Source organism: Oryctolagus cuniculus, chromosome 14 (genome assembly GCF_051225735.1).
Source record: "Oryctolagus cuniculus isolate XC-2025 breed Fujian yellow rabbit chromosome 14, ASM5122573v1, whole genome shotgun sequence".
Classification (NCBI taxonomy): Eukaryota; Metazoa; Chordata; class Mammalia; order Lagomorpha; family Leporidae; genus Oryctolagus; species Oryctolagus cuniculus.
Window position 1 is genome coordinate 17,181,598 of NC_142880.1, and position 22,590 is coordinate 17,204,187.

General features: G+C 39.5%; 1 protein-coding gene across 10 annotated transcripts in view; it reads right to left on the reverse strand.

The window, feature by feature from the left end:
* KIAA0825 (KIAA0825 ortholog) overlaps positions 1-22,590 on the reverse strand; it is a 443,996-nt gene that overhangs the window by 419,892 nt on the left and 1,514 nt on the right. For 9 of the 10 annotated variants that reach the window (XR_016220532.1, XM_017344595.4, XM_051853958.3 and 6 more), the window contains exon 2: positions 1,396-1,537. The exons of the other annotated variant lie outside the window; for it this stretch is intronic. Coding sequence is in view for 6 of the 9 variants with exons in the window: in XM_017344595.4 (XP_017200084.4) it covers positions 1,396-1,469 (74 nt within the window). In the remaining 3 variants the exon portion in view is untranslated. The remainder of the gene's footprint in view (positions 1-1,395; positions 1,538-22,590) is intronic. 10 annotated transcript variants of the gene reach the window in all.

Below are 22,590 nucleotides of genomic sequence, written 5' to 3' on the forward strand. Positions count from 1 at the left end.
GCACTCAGCTACATCAACATCAACTAAGGATTCGCCACTCTTTCGATTCTTCAAGTGAAATAAAACTTGTGCTTTTAGAGAAAGGAAATCAACTATAGGAATTATGATCCTTAATATTTATTGAAATGATAAACAAGATCAAAGTGTTAGGCTTAAAGGTCTAAGAATAGTGAGTGAGCAGAATTCTACAAACACCATGTCTTGTTATTTTGGTATACATTTCTTCTGAATTGAATATCTGAAAAGCAAAAATTTACTGAAAATGCTTGAGCTAACTTTTTCCATTTACAAGGCAGGTATCAGCTGTCTTTCAACTCCGGGGAAGCAAAGAATTCCACTTCCCTGTGACCTATTTATGCCTTTTAGATTTATCATATGCATTTTTTAATGACCTCACACCAAAGGAAATGTAGAAACCTATTTGAAAAGTTGACATTAAGGTTGTGACACCAACCAAAACAACAAGAGAATTTAAAGTTAAACTGACACACAATCCCCAAATCAGTCTGTTACATTCCTAATTTAAAAAACAGTTACTATGTGAAATACGGATGGCATGTCAGCCACTGCTTTGAAACTCCTGATTTTTGTCATTTGGTGTTTGTGTCACAACCTTAATATTATTTAAATATACTTTTTAATATCTATTATTTAAAAAATATCTTTGAATTGAAGATACTCTGAAGCTTTGAAGAAGTTCACCTCAAAGTACTACACTCCTGGCGTGCCACTTTTATTAGAAGTAGTGCATAAAACATTTGCTGTTGACAAATCTAATTCATTAAAAGGTGATATGGATGCATTTTAAAATAACTGGCTGGCATCATTATCTGCAGTGCCTTTTATAAATTATTCCTCTTTTCCCTTTTGACTGAACTTGTCACGGTTCCCTTTCAGAGTCTGAGTGTTATGCCTTATAGTCAATGCTTTCAACATGTTTAGACAAGTCACAAGTTAAACAAGCAGGGGTATTTTATTTCCTAGGAACCAGAGAGGTTAACAGAAATACTGATTATTTCATTCAATTCATTGATTTTTAACTAAAGACAAGTAAAGTCAGTTAGTGGTGGTTGCATCTCATAGGAAAGAATTAAAAATAAAAGTATACTCCTTGCGCAGAATGTAGGGTTTCAAAGAAAGAATCATACAGCAAGATGCTGGCAGCCCTGCTGCACTGTCATACAGCAGACTTGGTTTAAAATTGAATTGTGCTTCCCCTGACATTGGAGATCAGGTACATCACAAGGCTGACAGCTGGCTGGCACACCAACTTCCTAAAGGAAAATGCTAACTGTATTCTCTGAGAGGCCAAAGGAATAGAATTATAGAAGCCGTCAAGGAAACTAGACAGGCAGGGTACAAATTATTCAAAATATGAAGAAAATCATTTCTTACCTAATTTTATTTCGGAAGACTCTAAGAATGAGCTGATCTTCTAATCCCAAATAGAAAATTATTTCCTTATACATATCAGTTCACAAACTGTCCCTTCCTTCATATTGTCAGCAGAGTTTACTCCAAAATACGTAAAATGTACCTATAAAATAATAGGACAAAGCTTTTTCAGTGCCACAATGGGAGGTGAAGGCATATTCACAACATCACTTGTATATATTGGTAGTGAGAGTACTTTTATTATATCATGACATATGGGCTTGAGCTGTGAAGAAGAGATGCTGGGAATACAGACACCCTGAAGATACAGTACTCAAGAAAAGCTTATTAACAAAGACAATACATACATTTTATTAACTTATTTACTCATTTGTATATTTTTGAGAGGCAGATAGATATAGAGAAAGAGACAGAGAGATACAGGGAGAAAGATATTTCCATCTGCTCGTTCACCCTCAAAAGGCTTATAATGACTGGGTGTCTGGGGCAGTGCCAGGCCAGGTCTACCATGCAGATGCCAGGGATCCAACTATCTGAGCCATTACCTCCTGCCTCCTAGGTTGTTTATTAGCAGAAAGCTGAAATCAGGAACCAGAGGTGGGACTTCAGTATTTTTTTCAGTATTAAATGGGACATCGGTATATTTTTTTACATTTATTTATTTATTTAAAAGGCGGGGGGGAGAGAGAGAGATTAATTTTCCATCTTCTGCCTCTGCTCGTTCACCCCCCAAAAGTTTACAACAGCCAGGGCCGATTGGAGGAAGCCAGAAGCCTAGGACTCAAACAAAGTCTCCCACATGGATAGCAGGGACCAATCACCTCAGCCATCATCTGCTGTCTCCTAGCAAGCACTTTAGCAGGAATACTGGAATCAGAAGAGGAGTCAGGACTTGAATCCAGGATCTCTAATATGGGACACAGGCACCCCAAGTGGCATCTTAACCGCTGTGCCAAACACCTACCTCAGACATGGGCATCTTTACTGCTAAGACAAACATCCACCCTGTTCATAGATTTTAGGCACATGGGTAACAAGAGCTCCTAGGAAAAATGCATACTTAAAACATCCCTTTTATTTTCACTAAAAACTGATCATGTCTAAAGCAGTGTAGCTGAAACCAAGAAAGGAATGGTCACACCATTTAAACCAGCAATGCTATTCAACCCAATTTTTTTCTGTTTAGTTACCGGTTGTTCCAGAGTGTTTGTAAAGACCACCTTTTTCCCACTCTTCTAGGTGATCTTGTTAAGAATGAATTCCTGGATTTTGGTATTTGTGTAACAACCTAAATATTATCTATATATACTTTTTAATAGCTCTTATTCTAAAAAATCTTTGGAAATACTGAAGATCATTTGAGATCTTGTTAGCACAGATTATCACTAAGCTGGTTTGGGGTGGGGACCCTAGATTCTGTATTTCTACAAGGCTCTCTAGCAATGCCATCAATGTTGCGGGTCTAGGGACTATTTGTCATCCCCACAACAAGGGTCACTGCTGTTATTCAAGGCTACTGACCATTTGCCTTTCCATATAATTTCAGTCTTTTGTCAAAGTGTTCTCCTCAACCAAAAGAAAAATAGTTAGGAATTTCAGATTGGATGGGTCAAATTGGTCCAGAACTGAGTGGGAGTCTTATTGTCACACGGTAATTCTGTCCCCATATGAGTTTGCATGTCTCATGTTTTACTTATTCCAAGGCACTTTATATTTTGAATGTTATGGTAAACTATATCTCCTTGCAAAAACTTTTCCATTTTTTGTTAATATATATGTATGTATGATTTTATATATTAATGTATGTAAGATATTTGTTTTTATTTTTATGTAGTTTTACATCTTTAATAATGAATTTTATTTCTTCATTTCTCAAATCTGTAATTTTTTTTTTTTTTTTTTGACAGGCAGAGTGGACAGTGAGAGAGACAGACAGAGAGAAAGGTCTTCCTTTCCGTTGCTTCACCCTCCAATGGCCGCCGCTGCAGCCGGCGCACCGCGCTGATCCGATGGCAGGAGCCAGGAGCCAGGTGCTTTTCCTGGTCTCCCATGGGGTGCAGGGCCCAAGCACCTGGGCCATCCTCCACTGCACTCCCTGGCCCCAGCAGAGAGCTGGCCTGGAAGAGGGGCAACCGGGACAGAATCCGGCGCCCCAACCGGGACTAGAACCTGGTGTGCCGGCGCCGCAAGGTGGAGGATTAGCCTATTGAGCCACGGCGCCGGCCTTGTAATTTTTATTTACACTACCTTTCAGAAACAAAAATAAGGTCAAACAACAAATGCATCAGTTAACAGAATGGATATTTTATTATACATGATTGGACAAGCTGATCTCTTGGTTGAGCCTAGATTATCTAGGAAACTGATAATGGTAAGATAAAGGTTCCATATATTTCCTATGATATTTATTGTCCTCAAACTTCTTGCCTTTATATGGTTCTGATTTTTAAGTCCTTAAATGTGACATTCATTTTACAAACTGAATACCAAATGATGGTACCTCAAAGACAACTTGGCCACTCTGAGAAGAGAGTTAGGATTAAAAACAGGAACAGAGGCATTATAAATAAGGGAAATAGTTCAGTTCCAGCTAAGAACTAAGGTAGAAATGTTAACACCAAGAAGTCATTAGAGATACAGCTCATCACCTATACTCTTGTAGCTGAAATCACAAAGTTTCTTGGAAAACCCAGAGATACCTGAAATTGCTTTCTTGATGATTATGTCAGCCTGCTCTGGGGCAGACTGCCCTTCTTGATAGCTTTAAGCCAATCAGATTGACCAAAGGGGAAAAAATTAGCCTTACTGTTCCACACATGGGTCAGTGTTGTCAACATTGGTTGTCTGAGGAAAGCTGAAAATGTGTGAGGGTGTGAAGGAAGAAGGATGAAGAAAAAAGAGACAGTGACTAAAATAATAGCAGCCATCATAATAATAAAACATAACCATTTTATTATCTACTACAAGCCATAATTACAAAGGATAGCAATATAAAAAGTCCTTGAAGAAGAGAGAAAATCAGGATTCAAGAGAGCACATACATATTATATTGCCACTGTTTAAAAATATGCACACAAAATTTTTGGTTAACATTTTAGACTGTTTTCTTTTGCTACAACAGAGTAGCTGAGACTATGTAATTAATAATAAAAAGAGGTTTATTTTGGTTCACAATTCTGGAAGTTTGGAGGTTCAAGAGCATGGTGCCAGCAGCTTTTTGGCTTCTGGTAGGACAAGTGGGTACAAGTATGAGGGAAAAGGAGGCCAAAGTCCAGTGATAGCTAACCTATCCGTGAGCAAGCATTAATTTTTTTTAAAAGATTATATTTATTTATTGAGAGGTAGAGTTACGGAGCAAGATAGGAGGGAGAGGGAGAGGGAGAGAGAGAGAAAGAGAGAGAGAGAGAGAGATTGAGAGAGAAATTAGTCTTCCATTTCCTGGTTCACTCCCGAACGGTCACAACAGCCGGAGCTGAGCTGATCCTAAGCCAGGAGCCAGGAGCTTCTTCCTGGTCTCCCACATGGATGCAGGGACCAAAGCACTTGGGTCATTCTCAGCTGCTTTCCCAGGCATATCAGCAGGGAATTGGATAAGAAGAGGAGCAGGCAGGACACAAATGGGCACCCATAAGGGATACAGGTAAAGAAGGCAGAGGCTAGCCTACCATGCCATAGCCCCCACCTCTGAGCAGGCATTAACAAGGGCTCTATCACATGATGGAATACAACCCACTAGACCCTATCTTCCAACAGTGACACTTTGGAGACCAGATCTCAACATGAATCTTGGTAGGGACAAACCATATTCACACCATCACTGTTAGGAAGTCCAAACAGCATCTATTTGTCTTCTGTCCCTCTAGATATCCTCTTAAGAAAATAATATGGGTGTGCTGGGGAGAGGAGATATAAACCCACGACAAAGAAGAGGGACTATCATCACTGCAAGGTATATAAGGTTAAACACTACAAAGTAGAACATTCACAGGAAAAAAACTAGAATGGGTGCAGAGGGGGCTGCAATTCAAGGAATCACCTGAGATTTCTGACAGAACTGTGGTAAGAAGTGAGGCTCAAAAACATTATCAATAGAAGATTTGCCCAAAAGACACTGGATTTCCCTTCCCACCTCTATATAAATAGCTACTTCTTTTTTTCTGGTCTGTAGTTAAATATTTCACTGTGCATAGAGACAAATACATAAATAAGTAACTGGGAGAAGGGTTGTGTTTAAAGAAATGAATCAGCTATCTAGAAAACCAAGAAAGGTTGTATGGGTATGTGTATCCCAAATAAAAGACTGCCTCATTTTGGATTTGACTTGACATCTAACATATTCACAGCTAACCATCAATTCACTGCAAAGCAAACTGTACCAGTAAAATCAGTGCCATCAAACTACAGTTTGGAGGCAGCTTTTTTATTTTCTCTTTACCAATATACATGAATATATAGCAAAGGGTCATCTGACATTTTAAGAAAAAATATTTTTTACATTTGACACTAAGATAAAACAAAAATATATCCAAAAAAAACCAAATAAATAAATAGAGCATTTAAATTTCCCATCATCAAAGAGAGTCAGAAAAAAATCACATGCACAAAACAATACCAAAGTAGGACTTTCAGTAATGGATAAGTAAATTCCACAAATACTCTTCCCAAACAAATCCACACTAGAAAAATTGACCAATATTTCACTTCAAAAATCAACCACATGAATATAAAAATTTAAGAAGTTTTCACATTGAAAAAAATCCTTTATGTAAGAACAGCAGACCCTGTAGCATTCTAGCTTGGGACTACTTTTTTTTTTTTTTAAAGATTTTTTTAAAGATTTAAAGAGTTACACAGAGAGAGGAGAGGCAGAGAGAGAGAGGGCTTCCATCCAATGGTTCACTCCCCAATTGGCTGCAACAGCCGGAGCTGTGCTGATCCGAAGCCAGGAGCCAGGAGCTTCTTCCGGGTCTCCCACGCGGGTGCAGGGGCCCAAGGACTTGGCCCATCTTCTACTACTTTCCCAGGCCATAGCAGAGAGCTGGATCGGAAGTGGAGCACCCGGGTCTTAAACCCGTGCCCATATGGGATGCCGGGGCTTCAGGCCAGGGCATTAACCTGCTGTGCCACAGCGTCCACCCCTGGGACTACTCTTGTCACTACCAACCACAACTCAGTACAGAGGTTCTTCCAGTTGGGGGAAAATCACTAGGACCAGAAACTTCCCTGTCCCTGGGGTTGTCAAAGGGGACTCCCCTGAGCTGATGGGTGATGACCTAGCTCAGCAGTGCTGCCAATGGAAGGAACAGTTTTGAAAGTGGGCAAGCAGGGCAGGGGGCAGCTCTATTAATCCAGAGTCATGATCATAACTCTGACAAGCATATTCTTTTTTTTTTTTTTTTTTTTGACAGGCAGAGTGGACAGTGAGAGAGAGAGAGACAGAAAGGTCTTCCTTTTGCCGTTGGTTCACCCTCCAATGGCCGCCGCAGCCGGCGCGCTGTGGCCGGCACACCACGCTGATCCGATGGCAGGAGCCAGGTGCTTCTCCTGGTCTCCCATGGGGTGCAGGGCTCAAGCACTTGGGCCATCCTCCACTGCACTCCCTGGCCCCAGCAGAGAGCTGGCCTGGAAGAGGGGCAACCGGGACAGAATCCGGCGCCCCGACCGGGACTAGAATCCGGTGTGCCGGTGCTGCTAGGTGGAGGATCAGCCTATTGAGCCGCGGCACCGGCACAAGCATATTCTTGGCCAAGGCTGACAGCAAGGGCAATGGAGAACAAAACAAACAGCACAAAGCCAACCACACATTCCTGACCAACCCAGAATCTGAATGATCACACACAGGAAATGTGAAAGGCCACTGCACAAAGTAAAAGCTGGAACACACCTGAGTACTTGAATTTCAAATATATTCCACTAACAACTTAGAGATCTATGAGCAGAGGACGAAGACTTACTGACTTGAAGTGTAAGGCGCAAACTAATCTGACTGTTAAGCTACAGCAGGGATAAGGACTGGGAACACAAATGTAAAACTAAAACCAAGCAACAAAAGAAATACAGATACATCAGTAGCCACACATTACAGGAGAGACAGATTTTAACAATAAACTTAGGCGAATTACTAAACAAAAAGCAAGCAATTAAAGCAATAACAGCGACCCTTGAGAAGAAAAATTAGGATCTAGAGTTGCAAAGTGTCCGTTTTTCAACAAGAAATTGTGAGAAATGCCAAAAAAAATTAAAAAAAAATTAATAGAAACTGAGTATCCACAATTGTTAGATTTTTAAAAGAAAATGGCTTCAAAGCAGCTATTATGAATGTGTTCCAAGAACAAAAGGTGACCAAATGTGAATGGTCTAACTACCTCAATCAAAAGACAGAGACTGTCAGCCTCTATTAAAAAATAACCAATCATGTGCTGTTTATAAGAGAGACATCTTACATTAAAAGACAGAATAAAACTAACAGGATGGGAAAAGATATGTCATGCCAACCGTCACCATAAGATAGGTGGAGTTGCTGTACTAACATTAGACGAAATAAACTTTAAAGAAAGAGTAGAAGAGAAAAAGTAGATTTTTAATAATGATAAAAAGATCAATACATCAAGGAGATAAAATAATTATAAATGAATATGCACCTAACACTAAAGCCCTAAAATAAATGGAGCAAAAAATGACAGAATTGAAAGAATAGACCATTTAATAATTATAGTATTTCCATACTCTGCTCTCAATAATTGGTAGAATTAAACAAAAAAACTAGAAACAGTATAGAGGATTTGAATAGTATAAATCTACTCAACATTACTCACATAAATAGAATGACAGAATATTTTTTTCAAACATCAAGTACATTCTCCAAAATAGACCATATAGTAGGTCATAAAACCAGTCTCAATAAATTTAAAAGAAATGAGATTACAAAACATATGCTCTACGAGCCCAATGGAATCAGTTTAGAAATGAGTAGCAGAAAGAAATCTGAAAAACCCTAACTTTTTGAAGTTGAAGAACACAGTTTTAAATAACAAATGCATAAAAAAAAAATCACAGGGGATATTATATTTTTTACTGAATGAAAGCAAAAACACAGTACTACACTTTTATGAGATGCATAAGAAAGCAGTGTTTAGGATATTTATAAATTTTTCAGAAAAGAGAGGAAAGAAAACTCCTAACACACTGAATGATGACAGTATTAACCTGATATAGAGCCAAACATATTACAAGAAAATAAAATTGCAGACTAAATGTCTGTATTAAAAAAGACCTGATATCAATAACCTAAGAACCTAGAAAAAAAAAAGAGCTAACCAAACTCAAAGCAAAGCAGAGGAAGGAAACATAAAGATCAAATTGGAGATTAAAAGAGGAAAAATCAATGAAATCAAAGTAAATTCTTTGAAAAGATCAACAAAACTGACAAACCTTCAGCTAGAATGACAATAAAAGAGAGACCCAAATTACTAAAATTAGGAACACAACAGGGATGTTATTACTGAACTTATAGAAATAAAATTGCTTATAAGGAGAATTTATAAAAAATTATAGAATATCAAACTAAATACCCCAGATGAAAGACACAAATTCCTGAAAAGACATAAATTACTGAAACTAATTCACTAAGAAAAAATAAAATATGAAGAGAGCTGGCCATCGTTTGAATCGTGTCCTCCAAAGTTCATGTGTTGGAAAATTTGATTACCAACATGGAAGCGTGGGAGTGGGGACTAGGGAAGGCCTTTGAAGAGGTGTCATAGGAGCACTGCCATCATGAATGAATTAATTCCCTAAATCAGAGTAGTGATTTCCTCATTAAAAAAAATTAAATGAGTTCCATCTCCTTTTGTCTCCCTAGGCCTCTCCTTGCCCTTCCACCATGGGATGAAGCAGTAAGACAGCCCTCATCTGATGCCAGCACTTTGATCTTAAACTTCTAAGCCTTCAGAACTGTGGGTCAACAAATTTCTGTTCAATATATATTACTTAACCTGTGGTATTATTTTATGGCAGCACAAATTAGACTAGGAAAAACCCATGACAAGTCAACCAATTGAATTAAAAAAAAAATTCCCAAAAAGAGGAACCAAGGGTCAAATGGCTTCACCAATGAATTCTACTAAAAAATTAACGATTAATAATACCAACTCTTCACAAATTTTTCTGAAAAACAAGAGGGAGCAGTTTTCAACTCCTTTGAAACTTAATATTATCCTGATAACAAAGACAGTACAAGAAAACTCCCAATTAATATATTTTATGAATAGCAGTAAAAATTCTCAACAAAACATTAACAAATTGAATCCAGAAACATAGAAACAGAGTTACGCACCATGACCAACTGGAATTCATCTCAGGAATGTAAAGCTGGTAGAACATAGGGAAATCAATTGACATAACAGATTTTATTAATAAAGGACATGAACTAATAGATGCAGGGGAAAAATGTGTTAAAAACACAACACCTTTTCAAGATAAAACCGTTTAACAAATTTTCATGAAAAAAAACTCAACAAACTAGGAATAGAAGGAAACTTTCTCAATCTGATCAAAGACATCTACAAAAAACCCCTAACTGACATAATACTAATAGCTAAAAAGACTGAAAACCATCCCTAAGATCAGGAACAAGCTAAGTATGTTGTTTTCTATCACTTTCATTCAACTTGGTGCTAGAAGTTTTTGCTAGGACAATTAGGCAAGAAAAGTAACCAAATAGCATTCAGAGTTTGAAGCAAGAAGTAAAGCTATCTCTACTTGTATATATACATACACACACAATTCTTAGAAGAAATCATAGATGTAAATCTCCTGGACTTTAGATAAGGCAATGGTTTCTTAGATATATCAAAATCAAAGTGGATTAGATTAAATTAAAAATATTGTCCTTTAAAGGATACCAAGAAAATAAACAGAAATCGTATAGAATGGGAGAAAATATTAGCAAATCATGTATTCAAGAGTATATAAGGAATTAATGCAACTCACAATAAAAGACAAATAACTCCATTTAATAAAGGCAAAGGTTTTAAAATAGTTCTTCCAAAAGATATGCAAATAGCCAATAAGCACATGGAATAATGCTCAGTATTAGTTTTTAGAGAAATGCAAATTGACACCACATAAGGTTATCATTTAGTTTTTGAAGGATACTGCATTTAAAACTATCAGTCAATTTGGGAAGGACTGTCACTTCAAGGCTCACGAGAATGGCTATAATCACAAGACAGACATATTGAGCAGGCATTTGACCTGAAGGCTAAGGCTCTGGTTAAGATACCCACATTCCACACTCAAATACTTGAATTCAAGTACTTGGGTTCAATGTCTGGCTCTGGCCCCTGACTCTGTCTTCCTGCTAATACAGACCCTGGGTAACAGTGGTGATGGCTCCAGTAGCGGGGTCCCTGCCACCCATGTGGAAGATGTGGATGGTTTTCCTATCTTCTGGCTTTGGTGTTAGCCCAGGTCTGTAACTGTGGAATGAACAAATGGATGGGAACTCTTGTTCCTCTCTTTGTGTCTCTCTGCCTCTCAAATAAATAAATTTTCCAAAAAAAAATTTTTTTAAGACAGACAATAGTAGCTGTTGAGGAAGATGCACTGAAATTGAGACCTTCATACATAGCTGGTAGGACTCTTCCTCTTTCAATTCAGACAGTGGAGATATTTCCTTAATAACATTTTGCATTTTATAACTTTCATGATCTCTCCCACTAGGCTGGAAGCACATGGAGGCAGGGATTAGGTCTTTACCTCTCCAGTGTGTATGTAGTACTATTACCACAGCCTGAGTACATGTCAGTCAGGGTATTTGTCACCCTGTGATATCTGTCATCATTGACTTGCTTACTTCTTTACCACTAGACTATACGCTCTTCTTATCTAAACACTCCTTAGGGTTCTATCTGCTTTAACTTTCTCAACCCTGTTCCTATGCTAGCACAAAGGAAGTACAAAGAAAAAGTTAGACCCAAGATAAGGTCTGCTGACCTCCTGGGGAGCTCTAATATATTTTTGAGGTGGTTTGCAAAGTCAAAACTCTTTTTTCAATAATAACCAATTTTGCCAGTTTGATGTTAGCTCTAGTAGTGCAAAAGCCATGATGCCTTAGGCCAAATCAATGCATGTACCTTGTATCTAAAGGCTTATTAGTTTTCTAATAAGCTATTTACACTGCTGCTATAATAAATCAGCACAAATTTATTGGCATAAAGTCATACAAATTAATGATCTTATAGTTGTCCAGGTCAAGTCTGAAATGGCTCTCATTAAAATAAAACCAAGTGATCAGCAGGGTTACTTTCCTTTCCAAAGGCTCTAAGGAGAATCTTTTGTTGTCTTGCATTTTCTAGCTTTTGAAGCCACCCTCATCCTTGGCTTGTGGCCCACTTCCTCCAATTCTAGCCAGCTATGGGGTTGAGTCCATTTTGCATTGAATTGCTCAGAATTCTTTTTTTTTCCCCCCATTTTATTGGGGGAGGGGAGAGAGAGAGAGAGAGAGAGAAGGAGGGAGAGGTATCTTCTCTCGGCTGGTTATTTTATAATACACCATTTTAGGGTTTGGAAAATCAGCATGCTTCAGTGAACCGATGTTTTCCAATAGGCCAGTGAGTTATGTAATGGAGTCACATGTTTGTAAAAGATTCATTCAAAGTACAAGATAGACAAGGGATTTTTTTTTTTTTTTGACAGGCAGAGTGGACAGTGAAAGAGAGAGACAGAGAGAAAGGTCTTCCTTTGCCATTGGTTCACCCTCCAATGGCCGCCGCGGCCGGCACAATGCGGCCGGCGCACCGCGCTGATCTGATGGCAGGAACCAGGTGCTTCTCATGGTCTCCCATGTGGGTGCAGGGCCCAAGGACTTGGGCCATCCTCCACTGCACTCCCTGGCCACAGCAGAGAGCTGGCCTGGAAGAGGGGCAACCGGGACAGAATCCGGCGCCCGGACCAGGACTAAAACCCGGTGTGCCGGGGCCACAAGGCAGAGGATTAGCCCAGTGCGTACAAAACAAAATTGATATGGTTTTAAATTCTACATTGTAAAGAAACTTGAAGAAACTACCACTTGTTGAGTTTTGGTATAGGATCAAAGAATATTCACAATTATCTGAAAAGACAACTAAAAGACTCTTTTCTTTGTCAACACTACGTATATGAGTATGTGTACAGTTGGATTTCATTCATTTCAACCAAAGCAGCATAGGACTACATACTAAAATGCAGATGCAGGTGTGAAATTCAGCCTTTTAAGCCAGATATCAAAGAGATTTGCAAAATATAAAGCAACGCCACTCAAACACTAAAATTTTCTTTTGGAAAATAGCTTTCTTAAAAAAATATATTTATTTGAAAGAGAGAGAGAGAGGGAGAAAAGAGAGTGAGAAATATCTTCCATCCTTTGGTTCACTCCCCAGATGGCCTCAACAGTCAGGGCTGGATCAGGCCAATGCCAAGAATCAGGAGTTTTATCCAGGTCTCTTATGTGGGTGGCAGGGACCCAAACACCTAGGTCATCTTCTACTGCTTTTCCCAGGCTATTAGCAGGGAGCTGGATCAGAAGCAGTGTAGTCAAGACTCTAACTGGCACCCATATGGGATACTGGTATCACAGGCAGTGGCTTCAGCAGCTATGCCATAATGTTGGCTCTAACAGTTTTTATTTTAAATATTTATGCTCATATGATTTGTTATTGAATTAAAGATTTTTAAAATACTTAATTTTAGGGGCCAGTGTTGTGACTCAGTAGGTTAAGCCACTGTTGGGATATCTGCATCCAATATTGGAGCATCAGTTCAATTCCTGGCAGTTCTGCTTCTGATCCAGCTCCCTGCTAACATGTCTGGGAAGGCATGCATGATGGTGCAAGTACTTGGGCCCTTGCCATCCACATGCTAGACTCAATGGAATGCTGGGCTTCTGGCTTTGGCCTGGCCCATCCCTGGCTGTCATGGACATTTGGGGAGTGAAAAAGCAGATGGAAGACCTCTGTCTCTCCCAATCTGTGTGTCACTCTGCCTTTAGAAGAAAGGAAAGAAGGAGGGGGCAGTGTTGTGGCATGTACAGGCACTGGTTCAAGACCCAGCTACTCTGCTTCTGATCCAGATCCCTGCTAATGGCCTGGGAAAAGTGCAGAAGATGGGCTAAGTGCTTGGGCCTCTACCATGCTAATGGGTGACCTAGAACAAACTCCAGTCTTCTGATTTCAGCCTGGCCCAGCTCTCACCGTTGCAGCTATTTGGAGAATAAACCAGTGGATGGAAGAACTCTCTACCTATTTCTCCCTTTCTCTGTAATTCTGCTTTTCAAATAATTTTTTTTAAATCTTTAAAAAAACAAGGAAGAAAATTTTTAAGAAATACTTGATTTTAATTTATGATACCAGACAATAAATATAATTATATATAACTACAGAAATAAAAACTTTGAGGTCCTTAGTAATTTTTAAGAGTGTAAAGGACTCCTAGGCCATAAGTTTGAGAACTGCTATATAATCCAATGAGAATGGCCCAGAAAGATAATGACTAAGTGAAGTGAATCAAAAGAATAAACACAGGCATCCTGAAGGACACCGGGACAACAGGCAACACAGAAACAGCATAGCAGGGCCCTGTTTACAACCAGCTCCACTTCTATACTTTTTCCATCAGAGCTCTGAATAGCATAAGACAGACTGGCTCACCTTCAAGGAACTAAGTTGCCCAAGGCTATTTCTGAAGGCAAGTATGAACATATGCCAGAGAAGCAAAGAAAGACTTATAGAGAAAAAAATTTTAAATGAGGGGTGGGCACTTGGCCTACCGGTTAAGAGGCCACATTCCATATTACAGCATCTGGGTTTGATTCCTAGATTATGGCTCCTGAATCTAACTTCCTGCTAAGGCATTTCCCAAGAGGAAGCAGTGATGGCTCAAGGAATTGGTTCCTGCCACACTTGCAGAAGCCCCGGACTGAGTTTCTTGCTCCCCGTTTCAGTCCCTGACAAAGGGTGGTTGAGTGCATTTGGTTTTTTGTTTTTTCTTTTTTAAAGATTTTATTTATTTATTTGAGTGACAGAGTTAAAGACAATGAGAGGAAGAGACAGAGAGATAGGTCTTCCTTCTGTTGGTTCACTTCCCAAATGACTGCAACGGCCGGAGCTGCACCGATCTGAAGCCAGGTACCAGGAGCTTCCTCCCAGTCTTCCACGTGGGTGCAGGGGCCCGAGGACCTGGGCCATCTTCCACTGCTTTCCCAGGCCATAGTTGAGAGCTGGATTTTAAGAGGAACAGCCGGGACTAGAACTGGCACCCATATGGGATGCTGGCGCCATAGGCGGAGGATTAACCTACTGCGCCACAGCGCCGGCCCCAGTTGGGTGCATTTGGAAAATGAAGAGTAGACAGGAGTTCCTCTGTCTCTCAAAAGAAAAACACATTATCATCTGATTATACATAAAACATGCATTTTATTTTTTTAAAGATTTATTTATTTGAAAGGCAGAGTTACAGAGAGGCAGAGGCAGAGAGCGAGCAAGCGAGTGAGGTCTTCCATCCATTGGTTCACCATCCAAATGGCCACAACGGTCGGTGCTGAGCCAATCTGAAGCCAGGAGCCAAGAGCTTCTTCTGGGTCTCCCACATGGGTGCAGGGAACCTAGGATTTGGGCCATCTTCCACTACTTTCCCAGGCCATAACAGAGAGCTGGATCAGAAGTGGAGCAGCTGAGACTTGAACCAGCTCCCATATGGTATGATATGCTGGCAGTGGCTTTACCAACTATGCCACTATGCAGGCCCCAAAACTTGCATTTTAAAGGCGAAGAATATTTAGTGAGCTAAAGTTTAAAAACAAGCATGATAGGTAAAGAAATTATGATACAATGAAGCACCAAATAACAGTCACCCATATTTCTAAAAATTAAGGCCTCATAATATTCCTCAAAAAGTGCTCCTATCACTTCTCAGTTAAATCAGGTAAACGTGAAGTGCTGAATTTGCTGTGCTCCCTGGAGAGAAAATGAACAGTAAATTCAGGTAATAAGGGATGGCTGCTGACTGCTACAAACAATTGCAGCTACACAACCTTCCTATGATCAGCCAGGGGACAGTCCTCAGTAAATCTTAGCAAACACACAATGAAAGTGACACAAGAGTACTATCACATTAACCAATTGCAGTAATTGTGTGCCTTCAGTAAAGCAAATAACCAGTCTTTTTCCTGGAAGCATCATACAGAAGAAAGAGCCCTAAATGTAGATTCTTAAGACTTCATTTCTGGTTCAAGTCACACTTGCCTGGAGTTACCTAGATAAGTTACATTACCTGTTCAGCCCTCAGTTCCTTGTTTAAGATAAAGAAATTAATCCACATCAGTTGCTTTTGAATTCAGCTGTGATTCCTATTAGATATAAGGAATCTTCAAAACGTTTATAGAAAATGAAGAGAAAACCAAGAATGGATTTCAGAACATTTTTTCACACCATAAACTTATCTTTTAGTTCCATAACCATAAATTCAAATGCTGAAATCTGATACCACATATATATCTGAAACAAAAATGGAGATTACTACTTAACATTATTATCATAATCTTTCATTTAAAAAGCACAATTGCTTATTAAAAACAACAAATGGCAAGCCTGTGAAATTGTAATATTTTGGATCTTGTGAGCTACAGAGTTCTTCTTTGGTAGAGAAGCCCATGCACATTCAAGTTTTAGGCTAATATTCAAACTATGAATATTAACATTCCTGAGCTGTTTAAGACTGAGGTTATATTTAATGGCCATCAGAATTCAGAAATGTAGATAGCAGTTTGTGTTTAAGCATCTAGTGTCAAAAATCAGTTATTTAGCTATTTACATTTTTCTTTTTTTAAAAAGATTTATTTATTTATTTGAAAGGCAGAGTTAGAGAGAGAGAGAGAGAGAGGCAGAGGCAGAGGCAGAGAGAGGTCTTCCGTCCACTGGTTCACTCCCCTAATGGCCACAATGGCCGAAGCTGCACCGATCCAAAGCCAGGAGCCAGGAGATTCTTCCAGGTCTCCCACATGGGTGCAGGGGACCAACGACTTGGGCCATCTTCTACTGCTTTCCCAGACCCCAGCAGAGAGCTGGATCAGAAGTGGAGCAGCCGGAACTCGAACCAGTGCCCATATGGGATGCTGGCACTGCAGGCGGCGGGGTTTACCCTCTAGGCCACAGCACCAGCCCCAACATTTTTCAACTACTCTTTCAAACGGAACTTTTGATACCTTAAACTGTTCTTCTGGCTAAGAAAAGTGTATTATACAAGATGTTAGTGTAATAATATATGCTTCAAATACTATGTCAGTGTCTGGCAGTAAGGAATTGGACTTTTCTCGAGTTTGGGAAGGGCTGGAGACCAAGAGTAAAATTCAAGAGTTGCAATTCAAATATACTTGTAATGTGCAACAAGTGTTATTTTTCCAAATAGCTAATATCATACTCAGTACTGTGGAGACATGGGATTCCTCACAGGGGTGGGGATTAGATATTTGTAACACTATTCATAGGCCATACAAAATTATCAACTTAAAAATTAGCCTGGAGAGGCCAGTGTTGTAGCATAGTGTGTAAAGCCGCTGCCTGCAGTGCCAGCATCCCGTGTGGGCGCCAGTTCAAATCCCGGCTGCTCCACTTCCTATCCAGCTCTCTGCTATGGCCTGGGAAAGCAGTGGAAGATGGCCCAAGTCCTTGGGCCCCTGCACCCATGTAGGAGACCGGGAAGAGACTCCTGACTCCTGGCTTCAGATTGGCACAGCTCTGGCCATTGCAGCCAATTGGGGAGTGAACCAGAGGATGGAAGATCTCTCTCTCTCTCTCTCTCTCTCTGTGTGTGTTTAACACTGACTTTCAAATAAATAAATAAATAAATAAATCTTTAAAAAAAAATTAGCCTTGGGTCAGTGTTATGGCATAGTGAGTTAAGCTGCTGTCTGGGACATTGGCATCCCATATGGGCACCGGTTCAAGTCCTTGCTGCTCAACTTCTGATCCAGCTCCTGCTAATATGCCTGGCAAGAACCCCTGCCACCCAAGCTGGAGACCTAAAAGAAATTCCCAGCTCCTGGCTTCTACCTGGCATAGCCTAGGGCTATTGTGACCATCTGAGGAGTGAATCGGCAGATGGAAGCGCTCTGTGTGTGTGTGTGTGTGTGTGTGTTTCAATCTCTCCCTGTAACTCTTACTATTCTGTGAACAGTAAATGTGATAATAAGGTAGGTGAGAATGCCTTTCAGGCCCCAGAAGCGATGGAACTCATTTGGACCACCCCCACCCCTCCTTTCTGGTGGCATGTACCTATGGGCTGCTTTTGGTCAGACAACTGAAGAACTTAAAAAGGACACAAGGAGCTGGGATAGAGATAGGCATTTCAGGATAGCTCTCTCTCTTGTACATAATAGGGAAACTGCAGGGAGATTGGGTAAATGTGGGTGTGGGTGCTAGTGAGGATCTGGCTGCAGGCTCCACATTGCCTTGCTTGTTTCACTCTTGTGTTCTTGCCCCAGGGCTTCCATAGGAACATGAAGGTGAACAATTTGCACAAGGTCTTACCCCACCCCCACCACATCCACACTCACACAGATGCTAATCTGAACTACATACCTGATGAAAATCCACTCCCGCATCTTTCACATTAAACCGACTACACTGGGTACTTTTGGAAAAGGCAACACGGTGTCTGAGTTAGCTTGAGGATTATGCAATTTGGGTTCTGCATAAAAGAACCCAAAGTAGGAGAGTTAGAGGCTGAAATCTAGCCACTTACCCTGTCACTTGCCCTGTGAAGCTGTCATCACATAGGAAAGGAGACCTTCCTCCAATTCTTAGAAAAGCAAAATCTGCCCCACAAATAGTGTGTCTAAGATTTAAGAATACTCCAAAAATCGATGACTTTTTCTAATTAATACAAAGTGTTGTGTGGGATTATTATGATTCAAAAGGGCAAAGGGGTGAGAGGGACACTACTATTGCACTACATACCTTTTCATGCCTTTTGAATTTTGTACCACGTTTAAATATATTGGGCATAAATAAATAATTTGATTCATACAGCAGTACACATCAAAAGTATCACAGGTATCCATGACCCATAGACTATCATTTCTCCTTCTACAACATGTAATACAGAAATAGACATGAAAACTTCAAAATATTTGACTACATAGACCTTTGCTGTATCATTATTTAACAGTGGGATGTCAATTTAAAACTTATAACACATTCATAAAACTGAAAAGTATGCAGGCCCTAAAAAATTATTTTAAAAAAGCCAATTTATTGACTTGGAAAGGCTGATGGTATATCACTTGGAAAAGCAGGTTAGAGACAATATGTATAGCATTATATAATTTTATTAGTAAAAACATACATATACACAAATCACTAAAAATACTGAGAAAAATAATGAGTGGTTATTTTTGAGTGGGGGGATTATGGGAGATTTTTCATTTCTTTTTCTTTTTGGGTCGTTTTATACACTAATGTTTCTGAAACAAATGAGTGTTTTTCCACAAGAAAATTAAATGCTAACTCCATTCTCCCTCCCATCTTGTTTACACACACAAATCATCTCTTATTGTGAAATGTCCAACACCTTTAAAATGCCTACATTGCTAGTGACAGCCTTATTATCAGTCTTCACCCATCCTACATATCCAGAGACACTCAGTCACTACTCTCTTTTCATATACCTTCTCTTGTTCCTCTGCCAAAGTTCTCATCATCTGTAAGACTCAGGTTCAACATCACCTTCTTTAAGTCTTTACACATATGCCCTCCTGGAAACAAATTTCTTTTCTCTGCATTTCTATCATGCTTTAGGTTCAATGATGTTTGTAAATTATACTTTATATAGCAGCTATAAGAATGTATGTAACTTTATCCCTCCTAGTAAATAAGTGAAAGATTCTTTACCTCAACATAGTTTATAAAGCATTTAAAAAGTGGATTTATTTATTTGAAAGGCAGAGTGACAGAGAGGGAGAGACAGAGCCTCCATGCACTGGTTAACTTCCCAAATGCTTGCAATAGCCTGGATTAGGCCAGGCCCAAGCCAAAAGCCACGAACTCCATCACAGTGCCCACATCGGTGGCAGGAACCCAAGTGCTTGGGCCATCATCCACTGCTTCCCAGGCACATTAGCAGGGAGTTGGATGAAAAGTGGAGAGCAGCTGGGACACAGATCTGGCACACCGATACAGGATGTGCACATCCCAAGTGGTGTGTTAACCTGCGAAACAGCGGCTCTATGAACCATTTCTGTAATCTTCCAATCTTTTAATCCCACAAGAATGAGGGGTAGGAGTCTGGTATAGCTGGGGATAGCTGCATCCCATATGAGAATGTCTGGTTCAAGTCCTGGCTAATGATTACTCTGGGGGCGCAGCAAACAATGGCTCAAGTATTTGGGTCCCTGCAAGCCACATGGGAGACGTGGACTGAGTTCCCAGCTCCCAGCGTGGGCCTTGCTCAGCCTTCGCTGTTGCATGCATTTAGGGAGTGAAGCAGTAGATACGTGATCTCTGTCTCTCTGCCTTCAGATTCAATGAATAAATAAATGAGAGAGAAAGAGAATCTATATTTAAGGGCAACTGGGTGTAAAGCAATGTATTAGAGGCTTTTAGATAGGTCAATTTACTTGACTCTCACAGCAGGCTCATGGATCCACTTTACATTTGAAAAACAAACTCAAAAAGGTTCAGTGACTTTTTAATGTCATAAGCTGGTATAAAAAGGGGGGTGGGGGGAGGCAGGCACTGTGGCTTAGTGGGTAAAGCCACCTCCTGCAGTGCTGGCATCTGACATGGATGGGATGCTCTACTTCCGATCCAGCTCTCTGCTATGGCCTGGGAAAGAAGGAGATGGGCCCAGTACTTGGGCCCTAGCACCTCCTTGGGAGACCAGGAAGAAGCACCTGGCACCAGGCTTCGGATAGGCTCAGCTCCAACTTTATGGCTATTTGGGGAGAGAACCAGCTGGTGGAAGACAGTGGGGGGGAAGACCTCTCTCTCTCTGCCTGTGTCTCTCTGTAACTTTGCCTTTCAAATAAATAAATAAATCTTTTAAAAAAAACAAAGATGGCTGAGATTTTTTTTAAAAATTCTGGTTTCTTTTCTGCTCATTACAAAACCCCACTTGTGTGTCTGCTGCTGTGGAAGACATAAACATGTAAATGCCACTGATGGCTTCACAGCACACTAGAACTACTATATCAACATAATACTTGTGAGTCAGCTAAAGTTAGAGGATTTTAGAAGTAGAAGGGACCTTTTAAAGCATAGAATCTAACTCTTATATGCGTTAGATGAGTATTATAATCCCCAGAGAGATAAATTCCCCTTTGCATAAATTTTAGTAGCTGAGCTGGGATCAAAATTCAACTGGATGAAATCTTCACTTAGCATATACTAAGTTGATCTTCTGTATATAAAGATAATTGAAAATGAATCTTGATGAAGAATGGGATGGGAGAAGGAATGGGAGATGGGAGGGTTGCAGGAGGGAGGGAGGTTATGGGGGGAAAAGCCACTATAATCCCAAAGTTTTACTTTGGAAATTCATATTTATTAAATAAAAGTTAAAAAAAAAACAAAATTAAAAAAATTTAAACTTAAGACAGTATAGCTAAGTGGTTAAGAGTAAGGCCTTGGGTGTCATATGTGTTGATTTGAAACCACAGCCCTGGTACTTAAAGAACTGTATGGACTAGGTCAATTTACAAAGCTTATGTTTGCCTCAGATTTCTTATCTGTAAGAACAGGATAGGAATACTCACTCATAGTGCTGGAAGAGTTAAATATAACACTGCATAGCAGAGAGTAAGCCCTCAGTAAATATTAAGTATTCTCTCATCTCCTTCCTCACAGTTCAGACTTCTTTGCAGGATACCACACTGCTTTTTATGAATGAGTGTGGAATGGACTTTTTATAGTTACTGTAAGGATAAATAAGCATTCATTTATCTATATGGTAAATTCTTTTAAAAAACGCACAAACACTTCTTAGTGGATACATAACTTTTTTAAAGGAATTAGAATTACTCATTCAGTAAATATCTATCGAGGTACTGATATGTGCTGGGTAGAGTGGCAGATGCTGGACTGAGATGTTGAATAGGCAGTGAAGTCTGATAGAAAGCGAAGCATCACTGAGATTTACCTGAATGATATGGAAAACAATCTTTCACATAATCAATTCAAAACAATATAATCGAATAAACATTAGTATCTAAGGTTAACCGTACACAAATAGTTGTGCCTTTCTGTAAAGTAGATATTCTTTAGAATTAAGTTTTTTGTCATTTCTACAATTGGACATTTTAACTAGATTTTAGTAAACTTCCTGACAGGCTGTTTGTATTTTCCCACATAAAACAGGCTTTTGGGATGGGGAGGTTTAACTAAACATACTCTGTTAAAATGGTTGATAATTACCATGTTTGAGGGCCATAGGAATGGAATATAATGGTTTTGCTTTTTAGAATTTGTACTTATTTTTAGAATTTGTACTTATTCCCTCATTTTTTCTCTTCTACACACACTCATTTATACAAATATGTGTGTGAAAGCTGCCTAAAGAAACAGCTGACATTCTGGACCAAGAACTACCAACATACTGATAATCTCCAGATCTTTTGTTTTTGTTTCAGGTATTATGCCAATATATAGTACAATACATATATTTATTTGAATTAGATGATAAAATTGGTGAAGGATCAACACAGAAAACAAATTGCAACATTTACATATTAAAATCACCTTATGGTGACAAATCCATTCTTTAAATCCCTTTTTCCTCAAGTTTTACTATCCATTGACTACGAAATGTGACATATCATTCATACAAAATTTTGCCTGAGTGAAAAGAATGATTCTCTCATGTTTATTCATGAGAGGAAGAATAGAACACAGTAAAAAGAGTCAAAGTGTTGTCAGCAGACTAGATTCAAATATCAATTGTGCATTTAATGATGTAATGTGTGGGAAATCACCACCTCTAAGTCTCAATATAAAATGTTTTGCAAATAGGGATAATATGAATTCTATTTTTTAAGTATTTATTTTATTTAAAAGCAGAGAGACAGAAAGGGGGAAGGGGAAGGGAGGGAGAAAAAGAAAAAAGAGAGAGAGGGAGATGGAGAGGCAGATCTCCCACCAGCTAGTTCACTCCCAAATGCTTGCAATA